At 47.3% G+C, this 22,959-nt stretch overlaps 1 protein-coding gene across 2 annotated transcripts in view; it reads right to left on the reverse strand.

The window, feature by feature from the left end:
• The window catches only part of VAX2 (ventral anterior homeobox 2), a 33,617-nt gene extending 11,429 nt beyond the window's left edge, over positions 1–22,188 (reverse strand). The window contains exons 1-3 of one of the 2 annotated variants that reach the window (XM_037736148.1): positions 22,122–22,188; positions 3,032–3,171; positions 2,241–2,428 (exon numbers count right to left, since the gene is read on the reverse strand). In XM_037736148.1, coding sequence (XP_037592076.1) covers positions 2,241–2,428; positions 3,032–3,171; positions 22,122–22,129 — 336 coding nt within the window. In that variant the 5' untranslated portion in view covers positions 22,130–22,188. Of the gene's footprint in view, positions 1–2,240; positions 2,429–3,031; positions 3,172–21,536; positions 21,818–22,121 lie in introns of those variants that run through there. The other variant, XM_017522011.2, reaches the window with a different exon arrangement.
• Between the last annotated feature and the right edge of the window lie 771 nt (positions 22,189–22,959).

Raw genomic sequence — 22,959 nt, forward strand, 5'->3', positions numbered from 1 at the left:
GGCTGCTGGTGGTTGGATGATGGTGGAGGACTGCAGCACGGGCTGCTGGTGGTTGGATGATGGTGGAGGACTGCAGCACAGGCTGCTGGTGATTGGAACACACCACACACTCAGGGTTGGAAGAAAAATCTCACATGTATCCCACAGGTTGTGGTGAGGACTAAACTAGTTAGACTATGTCACACCCTCAGAACAGGACCTGGTGCATGGGAAGTGCTCAGTAAGCATTAGCTGCCCATACTTATACTATCTGTCAACTCCAGGACTGGGGACAGAAAAGGAGGGTGGTGAGCGAGAACAGAGCGGAGGACTCGCTGAGGGCCTACTGTGTGTCTAGCTGTGTTCTGGGCTCCCTGTGGAGTGTGACGAGGGGCCATGGCCTCTAAACACATTCTTGTCCTTGGGAAGCAAATACTGGTGGGGATCGAACACAACACACATGTGCACATGCACATGCACACACACACACACACCCCTCACACACTCACACACTCTCTCTCTCCCTCCAGGTCAAGCCATGTGGAAAGGTCTCTTGGGAAGAAGGCAAGGGGCCTGCAGAAGGCTTCCTGGAAGAGGAGGGGCTTGGGCTTGACCTCCAAGGGCAGCTCAGTGTAGGGAATACAGGGCCTCTGTGACTTCCCCAGGAGCTCTGGCCTGGCCCTGCCACTGCAGCCTCCTCTCTGAGCACAGGCCTGGCTTCCCAGCCCCCTGTTGAGCCCAGCTGGAGGGAGGCCCAGCAGGGTTGTTTGGGAGCTCTGCAGTGGCAGCTGGGAGAAAACAAGTGCAGGTGGAGATGACCCGGCCCTGCAGGAAGGCAGCTGCTGTCCCTCCCCAGCAGGCCCCCTCCTCCCTGCCAGCCCCTCCTCCCTGCCTGTACCTCCTCCCTGCCTGCCCCTCCTCCACCTCTCTCCCCTTCCTGCCTCTCCCTCTGCCCACTCTTGGTGTGCCCCAGGAGGAACCTGCTCACCCCTCAAAGGGACCAGGACTTCCAGGCACATCTGACCACCCCCTCCCTAGGGGTGGGCTGCACAGCACTCTGGTGGTGGGATTTGAGGAGCTGGAGGAATTCTGCTGAGGGAAGCCGGGAGAGCCAGCCTCACTGAAACAGGGACACAGGGAAGGACAGCAGCCACACCGCACAGAGGGGAACAGAGGGGAAGCCCTCACTCCAGCACAGGGCGCCGCCGAGCTCCCCAGAAGGAACCAGCACACTGCTCCAGACCAGCGCTTCCTCACTCCGCTCCTCCCTTCCGCTCCACTTTATCAGTCCTGTTTTGGCCACTATTTGCAATACATTTATTGATAGATCTCCCTCAGATATGAGAGGAAACTACTAGAGCTGAGGCTGAAGAAAGGGTCTCTGAGTTATTCCGTGACAAGCTCAAGGAAGGTCGCCCAGTTTATAGGCAGCATAAAGATGAGAGCCTGCTTGTCCAAAGCCCAGCTCTGGAATAAATGAGTTGTCTGACCTCGGGCATAACTTCCTCTTACCTGTAACACAGGAATGACGTCATCCGGTTCATGGGAGGGATTGGTTACTTAACATAGGCAAAGCACTTAGTGCCTGACATGTGTAAGAACGAAGTATTAGCAGTCGTCGTAGCAGTAGTATTTTGTAGCTCTATTACCAGCGTGAAGTGACTCCATTCATACAGGGTAGGTGCTTAATTTACAAGAGTTTTTTCTTTTGAGTTAAGCATACTACTGTTAAAATGCCAGCCCTACCCAGGTGAAGGGGGTATGCAGACTCCTCCTTTCCAACATGAGACGGAGGCACCCTGAGATGAAGGGAAGATGATGGAGGATGGGAAAGGACCAGGAATGGAGAAGCGAGAGGTCCCCAGCCCAACTTTGTAATGTTTCATCTTCCCCAGAATCTTTATTTCCAACAAGCCAAGCCCTCATCCTCCCTTCTTGTCGCTCCTCTTACATACCAATGCCCCCCTAAGGCACTCCCGGCACCTTAAGGGCTGCTCTCCCCCAGGTCCTCTGGACTTTTCCCATATTCCATCCAAAAGTGCCTAAGGTATCCAAAAACCCCCACTGGCATTTCCTGATTGTGCTCAGCACTCTAGTTATTTGCTTTTTAGCTCTGGTTTACCTGCAGCTTAAAGTCTTTCCCTCATGTTTGTCTGAACTCCTCCAAAGTTGGGTCTCCCTGTAGCAGTTCACAGAGCCCCCTCTCCCCAGGGATTCCCAGGCCGCCAGGACACGGGAGTGGCCTGGCCCTGGTCTCTTACCTGGGTCTCGGAGAGGTTCAGCTGGCGGGCCAGCTCAGTGCGCTCGCGGCCCACCACGTACTGGCAGCGCTGGAACTCCATCTCCAGGCGGTACAGCTGCTCGGCAGTGAAGGATGTACGCGTCCGCTTGGGCCGGTCCAGGTCCAGGCCCTTAGGCAGGACAATTTCCCGAATTGTCCCCTTGGCATCTGCAGGGGCCATGAAAGGAACTAGGTTAGTTCATTAGCTGGGGAGTTAGATCACCAGCAAGCATCTTAATAAAAGGTGGTGTGATCTATCACAGAGTTCCTCCGGCCTGGATCTGGCTGCATGACCTGTGACAAGTTGCTCACCCTCTCTGGGCCCAGATTCCTTAATCACCCAATGCAGGATATTGTATCTAATGGGTGGGTAAATGTATGTGAATAGGCCTCAGTACAAATGCCAGGTCCACCATCATGGTCTGGGAAGAAAGAATTCACTCTGACCCAGCCAGGATTCTGGGCCCTTGCAGAGTAAGGAACAGATGGGAAGAATATGCTGGGTCCTCAAGTACATAGGGAATGGTGGGTTACAATTGAGTGTGATTAATCAGGTAAGGCTTACTGGAGAGGTCAGAGCCAGGTCCTAAGCTCTCTCTCTCTCTGTCTCTCTCTTTGTGTGTGTGTGTATGTGTGTGTGTGTGTGTGTGTGTGTGTGTGTATGGGGGAGTGTTCCCCACAGACCTGGGCTCCATGAGGAGGAGGCTAACTGATGTGGGACATGGGACAGACTGGGGAGCTGAGGTCCCCAGGAGGGCCCAAGGACAACACCTGCCTTATCAGGCTGCTGGCATGCCTTCCAGAGTGGGTACTGCTGCCACTCCCCATGTGTCTGGTCCTGAACAGCAGGGCCACTCCTGGACTCTGACCAATGCCCTCCATGCACAAGGTCTCCAATATTTTGCAGCCCACTGAAGAGGGATTGAAAACCCAGACGCCCATGTTCCCTACACATTCCCAATAAAGAACTTAGTAACATTTAACTATAGAGGTGGAGATGATCCATGTTTGACCCACACATACTGACGGCTTGAAATCTAGTTATTAGAATATTTTGTGTTACAAATTAGATTGTGGAAATACGCAGCATCACATCCTGTAGGATTTCACAAAATCACTCCTAACAAATGATGTCTATGATAACGAAGATAAACTAACAGGAATTTCCATTACTTAGCATTGACAACGGAAAGCTTACCAACTCAAGGCCACGATGAGGGAGCCCAGGGAAGAAAGCAACCCTCCACAGGTGCAGGAATTCTAATACCCTCCAGGGGGCGCACGCAGTCGGAGTTTGCAATTCGGCCAGAGTGGGCAGTGGCTGTTGACATTCCAGCCATAACAAAGGCTGACACTTCTGCAGTACTTGGCCTGGGCCAGGGACTGTTCTAAGCACTTTTAAATTTAATTAAATTTTGTTTTGTTTATTTATTTTTTGAGACGGGGACTCACTCTCACACCCAGGCTGAAGTGTAGTGTGCCAACTCAGTTTACTGCAGCCTGCACCTCTGGGGTTCAATTGATCTTCCTACTTCAGCCTCCCGACCTGGGACTACAGGAGTGCACCACCATGCCCAACTAATTTGTGTATTTTTTGTAGAGACAGGGACATAGAGGGTTTCACCATGTTACCCAGGCTGGTCTGTAACTTCTGGGATCAAGTGATCCGCCCGCCTCCGCCTCCCTAAGTGCTGGGATTACCAGCAGGAGCCACCACACTCAGCCTTATTTTATTTTTTAATTTTTGTCTTTGTTTTTAAAAAAATGAGATGGGGTCTCACTTAGGCTGGTTTCGAACTCCTGGGCTCAAGTGATCATCCTGTCTCAGCCTCCCAAATTGCTGGGATTACAGGTGTGAGCCACTTCACCCTGCTGTTTTAAGTGCTTAAACCTTTCCAATGTTTCCATGAACCTGCCTGGAACCATTATGATCCGCATTTTACAGATGAGGAAATGGAGTAATAAACTTTAAGTAATTTACTCAAGGTCATACTGGCAGTGTCCAAGAAACTCTCGAAACACCATCATTTTACTTTTTGCCTACCCTCGGTTGGTAATTCTTAATAATTCAATTGATAGTTTGGAATGAAGAGGACTTGATCATGAGTAAAAGATGGACTCATCTGGATGGGTTCATCCCTCCCCTGGAGGACATAATGGAAAGAGCTGTATTTGGAATGTGCTATCTGCCAGGAGGCTCCTTCTGATCCTCAGGGACTACGGGACCTACCTTGAAAATCCTTGCTCTAGAGGGCTAGCCTGAGCCCCTCCCTTCAAGTGCCCCACCCCTGGAGACTGACTCTGCGTCCTTTCCGTGCCAGTTGACACCCCTCCCCCCAGGGTATGCGCTGGCTCCTGGCTTAAGAGTCCTGGCTCAGATCTCACAGGTTCTCAAGCAGGTCCTGTTCACGGTCAGCCTCAGGGAGAAGATGAGCCAGGATGGAGGATGTGTCACTGCTCAGAGGTGGCCTCCCTCTCCATCCCATTCCAGGTCCTGCTAGGGTGCTGGGCAGAGCTTATCAAAAGGATGTGTTGCAGGAACTACAGGTCTCTTAGGACAACTCAAACTCCCCAGCTCCAATTCTGTTCACATTACAAAAAGATAGGGTAATATTTGTGATTCCACTGTGACTGGGTCAGTCCCCTTTGCTCAGGTTACATAATTTCCAATTGTGAGAGCGGTCTCAGAACTTTGTTACAACACTCCCAAGTGAATCCATCTCAAATGGCATTGATTTTATCAAACATGTTTTGTGGGGTACGTATAGGAGAAGGGTGTGTTACATCTGGTGTCATACCCTCCCCGTAATCAGCCTGCTGAAGCCCACCCTGCTGAAGCCCACCCTGCAGCATCTGAGCCTGAGCCCCTAACCATGACACCAAGCCACCCCTCTCTATAAGAGACCTAGAAGGAGCATTGCCACCTCAGTGAGCAACCAAGCGCAGCTGTCTCCCTCAGGGTCAGGGAGAAAGCAACCCCATACTTGCCACCAGATATCAAAACGTACCATACAAATAAGCGCATGAAAAATGTTCAACATTGCTGTCCATCAGGGAAAGGCAAATTAAAGCCACAATAAGAAACACCTATCAGAACAGCCAAAAGAAAAAATACTGAGAGTGGAAAAGCTGCTGAGGATGCAGGGAAACTGGATCTCTCCTACATTGCTGGTGGGAATGGAAGACAGTACAACTAGCCTGGCAGTTTCTTAAAGAGTTAAACATATACTTACCTTACAAGCCAGTGACTGAACTCCTGGGAATTTATTCTAGGGAAATGAAATATTTGTTTTTGTTTTTTTGGAGACAGAGTCTCGCTCTATCTCCCCAGGCTGGAGTACAGTGGCACAATCTCTGCTCACTACAACCTCCACCTCCTGGGTTCAAAGGATTCTGATGCCTCAACCTCCTGAGTACCTGGGGTTACAGGTGCCCACCACCATGCATGGCTAATTTTTGTATTTTTAGTGGAGATGGGGCTTCTCATGTTGGCCAGACTGGTCTCGAACTCCTGACCTCAGGTGATCTATCTGCCTCAGCCTCCCAAAGTGTTGGGATTACAGACGTGAGCCACCATGCCTAGCTGAAATCTTATATTCATACCAAAACCTATACACAAATGATCATAGTAGCTTTATTTGTAATAGTTCCTGACTGGAAACAAATCTGACATCCTTCAATGGGTGAATGGTTAAACTGGCTGTGGTATAACTGTACTCTGGGATACCACTCGGGGAAAAAAAGGAATAATAATTGATAGACACAACAATTTACTCAGGAAATTATACTGAGGGGAAAAAGCCAGTCCCCAAAATTATGCACTATATGATTCTGTTTATTTAATATAACAGTAACAAAATTATAGAAGTGGAGACCAGATCAGTAGTTGCCAGGATTTGGGGATGGAGGAAGGACCTGGCCATCAATGAGTAGCAAGAGGAAGTTCCTTTGTGGTGACACCACAGTGCTATGTCATGGCTGTGGTGATGGTGACGTGGAGTTATACATGCAATAAAATGCCATAGAACTATATACAAAGACCGAAAAAACTGAAAAGAAAAACAGGGGAAATCTAAGGAAGGTTTGTAGTGTAGTTAATTATATTGTACTAATGTCAATTTCCTGGTTTTGATAATGTGCTATAGTTTGTAAGAAGCCATCTACAAAGAAGCCAGGTAATGGATACGCAGGACCTCTCTGTATTATTTTTATAACTTCTCGTGAGTCTATAAAAATTTCAAAATCAAAAGTTGTCAACAAAAGCATGGCATAAAGCTAGAGTGAAGTGTTGTCACAGAAATTGACAAATCCATGAGTAGAAAAAACAAAGTAGTGTCTCTGTATTCCGCTTGTAGTTTGTAAGATGATTTAAAATGGTACCTAAATAAGCACATGTCATTTCAAAAGTTAGGCATTTATTTTAATGCTTATTAGAAAAAATTTAAACCTATAATTTTATAAACTTAGGATGGGGCTAAAGCAGAAATTTAATCTTAAAGTGCATTATGCTAAAATATTAAGAAAATAAATGGAAGGTGAATATACCAAATGAGATGGGACTCAAATGACTGCATATGGGGAAACAATGGCATGGAAAGTACGAGACAAGGGGATATTAGACGCATGTATCCATAGTGATAGAGTTTGCCGTAGAGGGGCATTTGAGATGGGAAAAGGGTGGTCTAGTCAATATGTTAAGCAGATTGGTGACCATACATTGTATGTTTGGAATAAAATTAAGTTAAATTCCTGTCTCACTCTGTAAATAACATTTCAAGTGGATTAAAGAGCAAGTCATAGAGGATAAAATGATAAGGGCATTAGAAGAAAATATAGGAGGGTGTTTCTAGAATCCTAGGCTTGGGATGAGCTTTCTAAGCAAGGTGCAAAACTGGAGGCTGTAAAGGAACACAAAAGATGCATTTGACTACATTAAAGCTAAAAACTTGGATGACAAAAGCACCAAAACCAAGATAAAGTACAAGAAACAGATTAAAAAAAATACTTTTAAGAGTCAAAGAGGCTGGGTGTGGTAACTCACTCCTGTAATCCCAACACTTTCGGAGGCCAAGGCAAGCACATCACTTGAGGTCAGGAGTTGGAGACCCGCCTGGCCAACATGGTGAAAACCCTTCTTTACTAAAAATATAAAAATTAGCTGGGCGTGGTGGTGTGTGCCTGTAATCCCAGCTACTCAGGAGGCTGAGGCATGAGAATCACTTGAACCTGGGAGGTAGAGGTTGCAGTAAGCTGAGATCATGCCACTGCACTCCAGCCTGAGTGACAAAGTGAGACTCTGTCTAAAAATAAATATAAATAAATAAATAAACAAGGCAAAGAAATAGTATCTAGAATATATGAAATGCACTTACTAAAATTTTTTTTAGGGTAAATAGCCTAATAAAATAAATGGTCAATTAATTCATCTGGGTCATTCACAGAAAAAGACAGCTAGATGGCCAATAAACATATGAAAGGATAAGCATAGCTTCACAGTAATTGATATAATACAAGTTCCAGCATCAATGGAAAATCCTTTATCTCCCATAATATTGAAAGGACCTTAATAGGTGATTAAGAACAATGATGACAATTAATAACAATGATGCACTGTAGGGAAATCCACACTCCCATAAGCTATTAGTAGAACCATAAATTAGTCCATCTTTTAAGGCTGCATTTATCAAGATTAAAGATGCACATAACTTTTACTCCAATTATTTTATTTATTTTGAGACAAAGTCTCACTCTGTCACCCAGGCTGGAGTGCAATGGCGTGATCTTGCCTCACTGCAGCCTCAGCCTCCCAGGTTTGAGCGATTCTCCTTCCTCAGCCTCCCAAGTAGCTGGGATTACAGGCTGCCATCACCACACCTGGCTAATTTTTGTAATTTTTTAGTAGAGTTACCATGTTGGTCAGGCTGGTCTCAAACTCCTGACCTCAAGTGATTCACCCACCTTCGCCTCCTAAAGTGCTGGAATTACAGGTGTGAGCCACTGTACCCAGCCTAATTTTATTTTCACTGGTATTTGTCCTAGGGAAACACAGGCTCAGGTGCTCCAAAGTGTATACAACGATGATGTGTATTGCTGCACTGCTCAAAGCACCAAAAATTTGAAAGCATCCTCAATGTTTTCCACAAGAGACACAGCTGAACAAATTGTGGTATGTTCATATTATAAAGTACCATGTAGCAATGGGAAAGAATGAGGCAATAAACTATATGAACAGACATTAAGTGCAAGAAAGTAAGTTAAAGAATAATATGTGTAGTTTAATCTCATTTATGTAGATTCAAACAATTGAATATATTCAATCATTAACATGTATTTAATAAGCCCCTATGTGCCAAATACTATTCCAGGGCCTGGGGATACAGAAATGAGCAAAAGAGAAAAACACGTGTTCCCATAAACCTTGTACTGGGGAGAGAGACAGATAATAAACGTAAAGTAATTTATTTATTTATTTATTTTGAGGCAGAGCCTCCCTCTGTTGCCCAGGCTGCAGTGCAGTGGCACGATCTCGGCTCAACAGCACCTTCTGCCTCCCCGGTTCAAGCAATTCTCCTGCCTCAGCCTCCCAAGTAGCTGTGATTACAGGCACCCGCCACCGTGCCTGCTAATTTTTGTATTTTTAGTAGAGACGGGATTTCACCATGTTGGCCAGGTTGGTCTCAAGTGGCTCAAGTGATCCATCTGCCTCAGCCTCCCAAAGTGCAGGGATCACAGGTGTGAGCCACTGCACCCGGCCTTCAAGAAATTTATTTTTAATAAAAAATAAATTTTAAAAATATGTAAGTAATCCATATTTCTATGGGAAATAATATAACAAAGTAAGGGGATATTACTGTTCCTTCCCTAAATAACAAAGTCCAACAACCAGAGAGCGTGTGTGTTGCCGTATCCTTTCTCTCTGCTGTGATGATTCTGGAAGCAGGAGTGAAGAAGCTGCATTAGCCTGAGTTTCTGAGAACCAATATGAGTCCCTGTCCACTTTCAATGGACTTATCATGTCAGTGATAAATGCACTTGTGTTTTGTAACCCTCTAAAATTTGGGGTTGTCTCTGCGGCAAAATATAGCCTATCTTACTAAAGTAGCCCCTTTTTTGAATTACTCCTTTTCTAGGAGGAGTTTGGGGGAAGAATCGAGAAAGAGGAACAGCTTTCATTCCAGGGATTCCTTGCAGGTAGCACTTGTTAGGATGAAATGGAATGAGTCCTGCATTTTGCTGCCCCTCAAGTTTCCTCAAAGAGGGGTGAGTTCTGGGGGTGTATGGGAGGGTGAATTCTGCCCAAAGAGCTTCTGCTTCCGACCTCCAGGACCAAATATTACTTCCTGCTGGCACCTCTCCCAAGAGACCCCCCACCTCCAAAACCCTATCTCGCTTTCCTTCCTACCTGGCACCGGGTAGTCTCTTGGCAAGGTACTTCCTGGCCCCACCTACAAATATAATGGGATTACTCCAAAAATTCCTTATGGAAAATTCATTCACAAGTTTATTGGAAACATTGAAAATGGAAGAATAGGCCAGGCATGGAAGAATTGGCCCACACCTGTAATCCCAGCACTTTGGGAGGCCAAGGCAGGCAGATCACGAGGTCTGGAGATCAAGACCATCCTGGCCAACACAGTGAAACCTTGTCTCCGCTAAAGAAAAAAAAAAAAATTGGGGGGCCATGGTGGCACATGCCTGTAGTCCCAGCTACTCGGGAGGCTGAGGCAGAAGAATCACTTAAACTTGGGAGACGGAGGTTCAGTGAGCTGAGATAGCACCTTGGCACTCCAGCCTGGGCAACAAGAGTGAAACGCCATCCCCTCCCCCCACTCAAAAAAAAAAAAAAAAAAAAAAAAAAAAAAAAAAAAAAAAAAAAAAAAAAAGAAAAGAAAAAGAAAGGAAAGAATAGTCAATAAAAACATGTTAAACAATAGGAGTGAATACTAGTATTATCACACAGCAAATATGTTACAAATCTACAGCAACTAAAGTAGTATGATGCTGGCACAAGAATTATGAAGCAAACCCCTGCGTCTATGTGGATCTGGTATGTTATGAAGACAATATTTCAAATTAGTTGGAGGAAAGACAGGGTTGTTAGAGACATGGCTTTTGGACAATCAGTTAATTATTTGGAACAAATTTATTTCTCTCACACTATGAGCAAAAATAAACACAAATTTAAATGTAAAAAAAGCTGTAAAAATTAATTGAAGAACAAATATAAAAGAACTTTTTTTTCTTTCTTGAGACAGAGTCTCGCTGTGTTGCCCACCTGGAATGTGGTGGTGTGATCTGAGCTCACTGCAACCTCTGACTCCTGGGTTCAAGTGATTTTCCTGCTTTGGTCTTCCAAGCAGGCTGGTACTACAGGTGCCCACCACCATGCCCTGCTATTTTTTTTTGTATTTTTAGTAGAGATGGGGTTTCACTATGTTGGCCAGGCTGGTCTTGAACTTCTGATCTTGTGATCCGCCCGCCTCGGCCTCCCAAAGTGTTTGGATTACAGGCGTGAGCCACTGCATCCAGCCCAAAAGAACTTTTTAAAAAAGAAAATAAATGACATATTTGAGTGAAATAAATGCTTCTGTAGGGCAAGAGACAGTTAAAACACAAAGATTGGGAGAAAAATATTCATAACGAACGCTTAACAGAGTCCTAATGTCTGGTATACTCACAGCCTCTGTAAACCAATGAGTAAAATCAAGCAGTCTAGCGGGAAACTGAACAACTTATTCTGAGAAGAAACATGTGGTTAATAAATATGAAAAAATACTCGAGCTAGAGGAATCAGAGAAATGAAAGTTATAACGGCAATGAGATATCTTGGTTTTTTTGTTTGTTTGTTTTTTGAGATACCGTATTTTAGCTATCAGACTGGGAAAATTGTGCTGACAAGGGTAAGCAGAATTAGGTTCTCTCAAGCTCTGTTAATAAAAACATATATTGATGTAATGTATGGTTTTTGAAGAGAAATAATGCCTAGCTAAATTTAAAATGCACGGTTCCTTTTCCCCAGAATTTTTATGGTATTTTCTATCACAGAGAAATATTGGCATACTTGATAAAGACAGATTCACTGTTTGCAGCATAGTTTGTAAGAGGGAATAAAGGGAAAAAGCTGAATGTTTATCAACAGGAAAATTGTTGATAAAATCAGTCTAGTAATAACTTTGGCTATATATAGACATTAACAAGAATGAGACACATCACCTGGTGTTCATTATATAATACCAAGTGAAATGGCAAGTGTGCATAAACTCATTTTTATATTTAAAAAAACAGTAAAACTAAACTCTTTCTGTGTGTGTGTCTGTGTTTTTGTAATCACACAGGAACAAGTCTGGCAAAATAAGCACCACTCTTCTCTTGCCTCTGAGGAGTGGAAACTGGTCAGGGAGGAAAGATTCTACTCATTTTTGTGTCTTTCTTTGTTATTTATTTTGCTGCAAAGACTAGGTTATAAAAATTTTTGGTAACAAAAATTTTAATATAGTTGTGCATGTATATATAATATTTTAAACTCTGGATGAAGCTTTTTTTAACTAGAAGTTAGAATCTAGAAGCCTGAAAAGGAACAACCATTAAATGTGATTACAGTTTAAATTTCAGTTTAGAAAAAAGCAAAATCCCACAAAGAAAAAAAAATTTTTTTTTAATGTTTAATGACCTGGGCGTTGTTTGTAAAGTATGTCACAGAAAAGGGGCTAATTTCCTTATTATATAAATGGTACTTACAAAGATAAGAAAACAATAAGTGATCCAATAGGGAAATGGCTAAATATATGAATAATTCACAGAAGAGAAATTTAAAATAAGAATGACTACATAAAAATATGCTTAACTTCACTAGTAATTTAAAATACTAATAAAATGAGATTTTTTTTGTCACTTGAAAAGATTTTACTCTAAAAAATTAGGTATATTTTTAGAGTAGTTGGGAGGATGTAGAGAAATGGTACTTTTAAACAAGATTGCTAGTAGTATAAATCAGCATAAGATTTTTTGGTATAAAATTTGAAAATACCTATCATAACTTTAAATGTATCTCCTTGGATTTTAAAAGCTTTCTTCTAGGAATTTATCCTGTAATTATATTGATACTATGTATATGTAAAATGATTCTTGTTATTTTAAACATTTTATTATGACAAATTTCAAACATTTACAAAATTAGGGGGAGCAGTATAATGAGCTCTGATATGCCCATCCCCCCAATTTCAACTATTAGAAACTCAGGAACAACCTTATTTCTTCTACATTGCCATAATTGTTAGCAAATTCTAGAAGTTATAACATTTCACTTATTAGTATTTCAACATGTATCTCTAAAAAAAAGGGAACTCTTTTTAAAAAGTCACCTACAATACTATTATCACAATAAAAATAGACAATTATTCCTTAATATAATAAAATATTCCCCTGGTTTTACACTTTGCAAATTGTGGCGTAAATAAGATTTGAAAAAAAACCATTTGTTCCGGGGAGCACTCATTCTACGGCATAAATGAGGTGTTTCCTGATACAAAGATAAGAATAATTAAAAATAAAGCAAACCATTTGTTCAAATTAGGATACAAAGGTGTTCACTACAGCATTTTTTGTAATAGTGAAAAAGTACAACCAACCTAAATATCCATCAATAAAGGACCAGTTAAATAAGTTGTATGATATCTACATAGTGGAATCCCACACAGTGGTTAAAAATAATGAGGGAGTTCTAGAAAGAAAGATTTCCAAAAATATTCTTTACCCTACTTTCAAGCTAAGACAAATTTTTTAAATTAAAAAAAAAGAGCCATTGCAAAAAAAAAAAAATCCCATTTTTGTAATATGTAACTTACATATTTATATTTTTCTATTTGTTAGGTAAAGTTTAGAAAGTAAATCTTAGAAGTGGAAGTATATTATGTGGGGGAAATGAGAAACTTTCAAATTTTACATGACATAGCAAAACAGTATAGATTGCTTTTGTAATTAAAAAAATATTTTATGAGAGGCCCAGGCAGGAGGATTGCATGAGGCCAGGAGTTTGAGACTGACTTCCTCAATATAGTGAAACCCTGTCTCTACTAAAAAATAAAAATAAAAAATTTAAAGCCAGGCCAACATGGTGGGAGTGCCTGTAGTCCCAGTTACTTCAGAGGCTGAGGCAGGAGAACTACCTGAGCCCAAGAGTTCAAGGTTATAGTGCACTATTGTTGGGCCACTGCACACCAGCCTGGGTGGCAGAGAGAGCCCTAGTCTCTAAAAAAATAAAATATAATGACAATCAAAATAAAAGATATTTTATACTTCTGAAAACAAAAGACATCCTTTTAAGTTAAAGGATACATTGTAAACTTTAAAGTGTTGCAACGCATTTTGAAAGCAATACATAGAGTTTCTACAAATCAATAAGGAAACTGGATATTTGCAAATTAAACCGGTCAAAGGAAATGAACAAACAGAAGAAATGCAACTAGCTAATAAATATGAAGACTGACAAAGAAGAAATGATATAAAACATCCAATGTGGGGACAGGGCAAAGGGGTGAGCATAAATTACTGAACTTTTCCTGCAGAATAATTTGATAATATTTATCAAGATATAAAATGTGAACTGTGCTGGCAAATTTTGAAGAAACAAGCACTTTCAGGCATTGTGTAAATTGCTACCATCTTAAGGAGGGCAATTTGACATTATCTTCCAAATTTCAAACACAGGTACCCTTTGACCCACTGACCCACTTTAAGGAGCTTCTTTGACAGATATACTCACACATGTGGAAATGACCAAGAAACAAGTTTATTTATTGCAGGATTACACATACTAGCAACAGATAAGAAAATAACCAAATGTCCGCAAATAGGGTACTGGTTATATGACATACATTATGATCCACCCAGTCCATTTAAATGGAATATTATGCATCTATAAAAAACAAACAAAGAGTTATTTACATCCCAAGCTATATTGGAAGGAAACAATTATATAGCTGCACTGATTTCCGTAAGCATAAACATTATCTGGAAGGACATACTAGATAGAAGGTCTTTGAGCCAGGGGGGAAGTGGGTGATGGGGACAGGGATAGGAGAGGTTTTTCACCGGCTACTTTTTAAAAACTGCAGTGGCTTCCACCTGTAATCCCAGCTATGTGGGCGTTTGAGTACAGCTTGAACCCATAAAATAGTGGGACCCCCATATCGCGATGTCTGAAAAAAAGATGTTTTGATGAATTAATAACCTATTTTACAATTATCTATTACAGTAAATGAAATATATTTAAATTGTGTGTAAGTCTTTTGAAACAGCAATTGCACTGCTAGAAACTTATCCCACAGAAACACGCAAAGATCGAGAAGACCCCTGCCTTAGCAGCTTACTTACAGTGTTTATATTAAAGAAAAACAACCCCAAGTTCCCACCAGTCGTTAGGGGAATTAGGCTTTCCCCAACCAAAGGAATACTTAACTCTGCAGTCAAGAGACCGCAAGAACTAATTCAGGAGAAAAGATGATCACTGCAGATTAAATTTTTTGAAATGGTAAATTGCAAAACAGCCAATTAAATATTTATTTATTCGTATAGGAGCGTGGAAAAATCGCCTGGAAGGACTCACCCAGAATTGAAAACAATGGCTATTTCTGGGATCTTTCTCCGCTTCCGGTTTCTAAAAAAATCGACCTCGTATTACTTTTTGTATTTAAATCCTCTATTTGCCTGTCTACATTGTAAGCGTGGCCCTGTTGTGCCTAGCAGGGTGTCCTTTGCCCCGCCCTGGCTCCCGCAGCTCCGCGGGTGGACGCGGTGGGCTGCAGAATAGTGGGGAATGGACGGCGGGATAGGCGCTCTGAAAGTCAGTCTCCAGCAGGACGCTCAAGAAACCTCGGCTTCAACTGCGCGGCTATTTTTGGCTCCAGCCGTGGGCTGCAGCCGTGTGAGCTGGGAAGGGCAGGGTCCCAGATTTATCCAGTTATTTCTGTCAACTCTCTGGCTGCTTTTGCCCGTGGAACCTCACACCCGGCAGCCGCGGAAAGCAGGAGACTCGCGGTTGACCTTAGGAGCGGCCCAGCGCTTCCCCCGACCTCCGCTCCAGCCTGGGCCAGCAGGTAAGCGGCCACATATATGAGGGTTTTCAGGTTTTGTATTTCAGTGCTTACCAAAGCTGCGGATTACACAAACAAAATTCCAAAACTATGGCGTTGTCAATTCATGTTTTACCAATTATTCTGTGTTCTGCTATGATCGATCACCGTTTCATACAAGGACATTGCAACGTCAAAAAGTAAGATAATCTTAGAACGCACACTTTCTTCCGGGAGAAGGAGTTGGCCGCCTAGTACCCACAGAAATATGCGATGCTGATGAATTTTGTCCCGTTTAGGTTATTCGAGAAGTATTTATTGAGTGCCTACTGTGCGCTAAAAACATCCGGGGAGATCGCCTGGATTTGGTGGGCACAGCGACCACCTCCAACATGCGCCTGGTGTCTAGGGAACCGGTCTCCGGGCACCGGCTCCCCTGGACCTGAATGCAGAAGTCTCCACCCTGCTGCTCCCGGCCTGGCTGCGGGAGCTGGGCTGAAACAGCATACATCCCTGGGAAGCTGCGTGCAGGCAGCTTCAGCCAGAATCAGTCTGGCACACAGTAGGTACGCAGTAATGTTTGTGGAATAAGTTAAAGAACAAAAAGGTGGGGTGGCTCAGTCCTGTAATCCAGCACTTTGGGAGGCTGAGGAGGGAGGATCCCTTGAGCCCAGGGGTTCAAGGTTACAGTGAACTCTGATTGCACCCGAGCACTCCAGCCTGGGAGACAGAGCAACCACTCTATTTAAAAAGAAAAAAAGAAGAAGAACAACAACAAAAGGACAAAAGATGTCAAGGCAGTGTGTGTGTGGGGGGGAGTCAAGGAGGGCCCTGAGCCCTTATAAGCCCCCAAGGGTATGACCTTACAGCACACCCCTCTGGTCCAGTACTCACCCTGACTTTCCGGGTGCATTCACCCTGGCTCTGTAGGCCACATCCAAGCCTGGGGCTTCTACCTCTTTCTGCTGTGCTGGATGTCCTCAGGCAGCATCCGCCAGCAGGGGGAGAACCCAGGACACTGAAACCCCCAGCTGCCTTCCGGAGTGAGTGGGGTTGGGGGTGTGAGGGATAAACTAGGCTCCTGGACCTGTCTGGCCCCAGGGATTGGTGGGCAGGCCCACTCAGCCTTAGTGTCCTCTACCAGAGCATCTTGAACTGGGGTACAGAATCTGGGGATGCACAGCCCGGTAACTGGCTACTTGCTCTCCAAGGGTAGTCAGGTCTAGCATTATTTGTGATTTTATATTAAGCAAAGTGCAAATAGGCAAAATTCATATGCTCCATCTCCCACCATTAAAATAAAAATCAAAGAAATGTAGCCAACAAGAATGGAGCCTGGGGCCAAGGAAGAGTTGGGGAAATGGCACCCAGGCCAGGGTGATGCATAGACACACTCTCTCCTTACAGGTGGTGCACAAAAGAAGAAGACTTGAGCCTGGTGACTTTGACTGGCTGCGGTCGAACGCCACTGCTATCTCCCATCCCTGAAGGGACGTCCCTGAAGATGTGGGTGCGGGGGAATGCGGTGCCGGTTCCATGGGTTCCTGGGTCTACCAGACCAGGCGGGGGAACAGAAATCGCCTGAAGAGGGAAGGAGCCGTCTAATCTTCCTGAACGGCTCCCTGAAAATGAAAACTGGGTGCACAAGACACACCAACAAGATGGTTTTTCAGGTTGCTGGTCTACTTCAGCGTGTGCGTGTGGGGGGTGGGAGGTATGGAACGGGTGAAACAAAAGAAGACCCGAGTGAGAGGGACCCGCATAGGCTCACTACGGGAATGTGGGTCTCCTGCCGAAAACAAAAAGGAAAAAATAATGTAGAGCAACACCAAGAAAACAAAAAAGAAACCCTCCACAAATGCTAAAACCAAAAATTAAAAACAAATATAAAAATCTCAAAGTGCAGTTCCTTGCATGAGCCATTTACACCTTTCCACGTCTGCCTGGGGGCTAGTCCTGGGTTATCAGGTCTATTAACAGACTCAGATATTGAGACTAAAGTCCCATGGCCCTTGCTAAAGGCCTGCTCAGCAGGGCCAGGTCTGCCGCCCGGGCCGATCTCTCCAAGCCCAGTGGCTGCTGGAAATCTAAACAGCGACCAGAGGCCGGCCGGTGATGAGCCTGGGCGCGGCTGCTGAAGGTGAGGCATCTGTCCCTGCAGTAACCTCCCAGCCGGATCCCCAAAGCCGTGGCGACTTGCATGGCTTCTTCGGATGCGTCTCAGAGCGAGGGCCCCGGTGGCTGCACGCCAGCCATTGTGCTGCGTGTAGGTGCTCGGACTTGAGTGTTTCTGGAGTTTGGGTCCCGGCTGCCCGCGGATTCTCCGAGGGGCTGGACCCCACTAAAGTCAATCCCACCCATTCCACGGCGGGAATCACCCAGCCCAAGCCAGAGGCCTGGGCTTCACGCGTCCCCTTACTGTCCCCAGCCACCCGCACATTCATCCAGTTCCCGGTCGGTCGAAAGCGTTTTTGCTGCTGCTGGTGGGGTTGCAGCGAGTCACTTCTCCAAGGAATCCTTCAGTCATCTCGTCCTTCAGCTCCCAGACAAAGGGGTTCAGGGTTTCGAATGGGGTTTGAGGACCCGCAGGGGTGGCTCTTAGCCTGGAGAGGCCGCTTTGGGTGAGCAGGAGCCGACGCCACGCATTGTCTGTAAAAGTTGCTGTGTTGGGTGATGCTGGTGGACAGACTTTCACGGATCTATCAAAATCGGTCGTTAAATTCACATCCAGAGTAATTTAGGAAAAGGGTGCGCTTGAGTGTGTGGGTGCGAGCCTGGATCCGGGGGGTTGTAGGAAGTCTGGGGTCAGAGTTGTCCACCTCTTCTGCCTGCCGGGATCCTAGTTCCACCGAAAAACTGGTGTTCGGCTACTGCCCTGTGCTGTTTGAGCCAGGGCTTAGAGGGGGCCTGTTCCTTTGGTTGCTTCCTGCCTGCCTTTGGCCAGCGGTTTCCAATATAAAACAAAAGGATTCCCCCTTCCCCGCCCTCACTGGTTAAGGGACTGTGCACTCGGAGGTGCGTAGCCGCCTTCCCAGGCGGTAGGATCCGAAGGGGAGGCTCTCTGTGTCCGCGGTGCGATGTGCTGGGTATCTGTTGTGCGCCGGGCCTATCATTTCAGCAGCTCAGTCTGTGCCGGTGTGTGATGTGAAGGAAGCTTCATTTTGAATCAGGGGACTCTGCAGGTTTGGCCTCCCTGGGCCCCACCAAGGAGATTGGGGAGGACGCACTGTGCGGTCTGCAAGGTGGTGCCGATTTTCCTTTACCATCAGTGGGTTCTTGACCTCTAGGTGCTCACCTCCCAGTATAGCCCAGGCCCTGGGCCCAGAGCCAGGAGGGGGGACGGGATGACTTGGGAGAGGCCTCGGACAAGCAAGGTCCACTGCCCCACCCATCAAAAGTGGTTCGTGGGTCATCTCAGAGCTACGCTTTTCCTTCTATCAACAAATATATATGGAGATCCTGCTGGGTGTTTGCAATTTTACAGAAATCATCTCTGATTCTTGACAAGGTAAGGACTATGGGTCCCTTTGTTAAGATGAGGAAACAAGCAAAGAGAAACAAAGAAACTGGGTTCAGGTTTAAAGGGCTGTAAGGCCGGTAATCTAAACCAACTTTGCTTAACTCTTGTGCCCAAGTGCTCCCCCTACTTCCTCGACAAACCTGCCTTCCTATGGTATGGCCTTAGGCAGAGGAGTGCAGACTTTAAGGAGGTAGAAAGGATCCAGAAGGGGTGAGGCCTCCCCAAGAAAGGAGAGGCTCTGGGGTGGCTCCAACCCAGCATCAATACAGGACTGCAAAGGCAAATGCCTCCCTTTTACCTTTTAGTGGTTTCCTTCCAAGGTCCTTTGGGAGGATGCGTTCTCAGAGGTCAAGGGCAAACTGTATTGAGGGCCCTATATATGGAAGGGATGTTCATTCAGGGGCCAAGGCAGTTCAGACTTTCCTTCACCAGTACCAGGCCTGTTTCATTGATCAGAGCCCTGAGCCATGGCGGGACTGCCAGTGACACAGGTGACCCCGGCTAGGAGAGATTAGTGGTAAATCACAGCCTGAGCGTTTCAGGCCCATAATAACCTCCTCATCATTAAATGGGGAAGGGCAGAGGGATTTATAAAAGCCCCATTTGCCTTTCATTTCTGTTAGGTGTGTAAATATATCATCTATGCTTTATATTAGTATTTCTATTATATTTTACTAATGCAATGGCACCTCTGTGTGTGCCCATACATTTATAAAAGTACACCCCCTGAAGATGCACACTGGCTGTCTCACATCCAGTGCAAGCCCATCTCTGCCTGGCTGTGAATTGCTCCCAGCTTGGGTGGCCTCACCTCACAGGGTGAAAGGTCACTTTTGAATTACACCTTCTATGAGTTTACTCCTGAAGCCTATTTAATTAACATCTGTACACAAAACTTATTTGCTCTACATAGAGGGTTAGTAGAGTGGAGAGGGTGTTAGGTGGGCACAGAACTCACAATTGTCCTGGCAGAAGAAAGTGCCCACCCATAGGTGGGCTTCAAGGTAATAAGTGTCAGAGGCAGGGACTTTAGATCTTCTCCTGGGAATATGGGATTGGGGGACTGATTTCTCTGGTGGTCCTACAGATTCCTTTAATGGAACCAAAAGGGCTGCTTATGCCTTGCACTCAGGACACCTCACAGCCTAAAGAATAAAATCGGATTTAATCCCTGGTGCCCAACAGGTCCACACACCTGCTGGAATTCCTGATGGTATAACTGCCTTGACTCAAGTGTCAGCTATGAGTGGCAGTGAGCACCCACTGTTCCAGTGACAGCTGGCATCAGGAATGTTTCCCAGAGCTAGAGCCCCTGCCTCAGTGTTCAAGGCAGTCATCAGTCACCTTCATATTGGGCTGCATGAATGCTTTACCCTCTCCCTGTCTCCAGTCCCCAGAGCCACCCACACCGAGCGCCGCAGAGAGGTCGTGCCCAACTGGCCCAGGGTGTCCCAGTCAGCTTGAAGGTACCCGAGCTCAGATCAAACAGCATCCCCTTGCTGGAACGACCCAGGGCCAGCCTCTAGCCTGTTCCCTTTCCCCAGGTGGAGGCCAAAGAAATTAGCTCGGGCCGGTGGCCTCCAGAGGCCCCGCGACTCTCCGGGGCAGCGCGTGTGAAGAGGCTAGAAAGAGGCAGGAGAAGGAAGCCGCGGGGAGGGAGCCCAGGAAGGAGCCTAGGGGAGCCATTACCGCCAGTGTCCTCTCTTCTGGCGCTGGGTCTATCGGTCCTGGGGCTTCGGGGTGGGGGAGGCAACAGACTTCAGGCTTGGCCGGGGACTGGGGTCGGGCTGAGGACAAGACCCCGGAGACCCCTTTCTCTTCCGATCTCGCCTAGCGAGGCCCAGATCGAGGGAAAGCGGAGCCCTCGGCATTGCGAGAGGCTGGCGCTGGGGGCCTGGGGAGCCTCGGCCTCGCGGCAAGGAGGCCGGACAGAGCTGGGAATCGGCCGCAGTCCAGATCAAGGCGCTTGCAGGAAGAAGGTGCTGGGAAGGCGCGTTCGGCTGAGAGGAATGGCGGGGAAAGGAGAGAGGAGGACAAGGGCCGAGGGAGAAAGGGAAGGACGTGAAAAGCCAGGCCTCGGGAAGGCGGCGCCGAGAGCCAGCTGGGCCCAGTTGCCGCGAGGAAGTGGGAACCGAGAGAGTGAAGCACAGCGGGCTAGCGCCGCGCACGCCACCCTCCGCGTCCCGCGTGGTTTCCCCCGGGCACTGGTCCCGATTGCCTGGGTTAGGAAACGAGGCTGTGCTGGAGGCGAGGAAGCAATGCGGCCACCCTGAAGAGCCGGGGCCTTTTCCTCCCGCGGCTGCCGACGCTGCTCCCTCTACGTCCTGTCCCCGCGGAGCGCGCGTGACGCTTTTCTCCGCACTTGCCTTGAGGGTCACGGGACGGAGACCAGGCTCTCAGCAACCCGCGTTCGGTTTCTGCGGTCCGGGGTGGGCCTAGGGCTAGGGAACTGGCCAGAGAGGCGGAGAAACGGGGACCGCTTCGGTCTCATTCGCTGCTTTGTCCCCTGCCCTCAGCTCAATGCCCAGCACACAATAGACGCTCAAAATAATATTTGCTGAATGAATGACTGGGTGAGGAATGAATGAATATATGCATTGGGAGGTGTCAGCTGCACGAAGGTCGGGGCCCCTAGTATGGGTAGTGTTAGGGTCCAGTGGAGCAGGGCGGCGGGCTGTCCCCTTACCTCGCACCAGGATGCGGCGGCAATGGTCTGCCTCGCCGGGCCCGGGCTGTCCGTCGCTGTCCGCGCCGCTCTCCCTGGAGCCGGTGGGACTGGAGGCCGACGTCCCGGCCACCTCGGTTGGGCTGCGGCCACCGCCATCAGCTCGCAAGTCCTCCTCTCCGCCGCGCCCACCGCTGCCACCAGACTCCGCCCGACGCGCGGGGCCCCGGTCGCGCTCGGCGCCCCCATCGCCCATGCCGACCGCCACTGCCAACCCAGCTACAGCGGAGCCAGCCTAGGCTGGCCCTCAGAGCGGCTCCCCGCCCCTCGCGCCCCCGCCCAACACCTGCTCAGGCCCCGCCCCCGGCCGCTGCTCCTCCCCTCTCTGCTGATTGGGCGGGAGTCAGGGTTCCAGGACTCCCAGACGCGCCGGGGCTCGGCGGAGAGGGGGAGGGGGAGGGGAGCGTTGGCCCCACTCCACCCCTAGTCTAGCCCCGCTCCGAGCCCGGCAGAGGGAGACTGAGGCGGCCCTAAGGAATGCCCTACACCCTCTCCCAAAGTTGACAAACCTCTCCTCCCCCTCCACCATTCCCCTAGCCTACTCACCTCCCCATTCCCTCCGTTCCCAGAGAAGCGCAGCCGCTGCGCTCCAGCGGGTTCCGCAGGATCAATAACCAAAGTGCGCAAAGAAGGCGACCTCGGCGAGACCTACCAGAGAACAGGAGGTTGGCCTTGCTCGGGCTCTTGGCGTGGTTGGGTCGGTGGGGGTGCTGGAGGCAGGGGCGCAGGCCTGGGTTCAGTGCGCCAACCTCTAAATTTGTACTCACACCCACAGTCATGAACGCGGCCCGGAGGACTCTCTCCCCCGGTCCTCATGGAAGAGCAAGGGCGAGAGTAGGAGAATGAGGCTAGGAAAGTGAGGCAAGGAGACCGGCTCACCCGCGTCCCCCGGGGAGAGTGAACCAGCGCACTGGCAGACAGCCGGTGCAGGCGAGAGGCTCTAGAGTGAGGCTGAGACCGTGGTAGACCGCAAAGTCCTGGATTTCCCGCAGGTCTGAGGCCGTCACGGGGGACCGCACCAAGAGTCAGGGATAGTAGGTGGCGATTTTCTCGTTTCCCTCCGCGGAGCTTCCCCCGAGCTCTGTCGCTGTCCCGGGTCCCGCCCTCTCCGAGGCTGCGGAGAGGTAAAGGTTGAAGGTGAGCACGGCTGGAAGTGAAGCAGGGTCAGGCTGTGAGGAGCTGAGCAACTGGGGTCCCGGGGCGTAGCCCTCTGAAGCGTCCGAATCCCCAGGTTTTACCGGAGAGGCTAGGGCTCACCCGAGTCTAGCGTTCCTCTCAACAGAGCCAGGAGGGCCCGGGCCCAGATTTCCCTTTCTTTGACTCAGAAGGGGGCCCTGACGAATCATTGGGAACAGACGTGTGTGTGCAAATGTGTGCACGCGCA

This window comes from Cebus imitator, unplaced genomic scaffold (genome assembly GCF_001604975.1).
Source record: "Cebus imitator isolate Cc_AM_T3 unplaced genomic scaffold, Cebus_imitator-1.0 Scaffold23, whole genome shotgun sequence".
NCBI lineage: Eukaryota > Metazoa > Chordata > Mammalia > Primates > Cebidae > Cebus > Cebus imitator.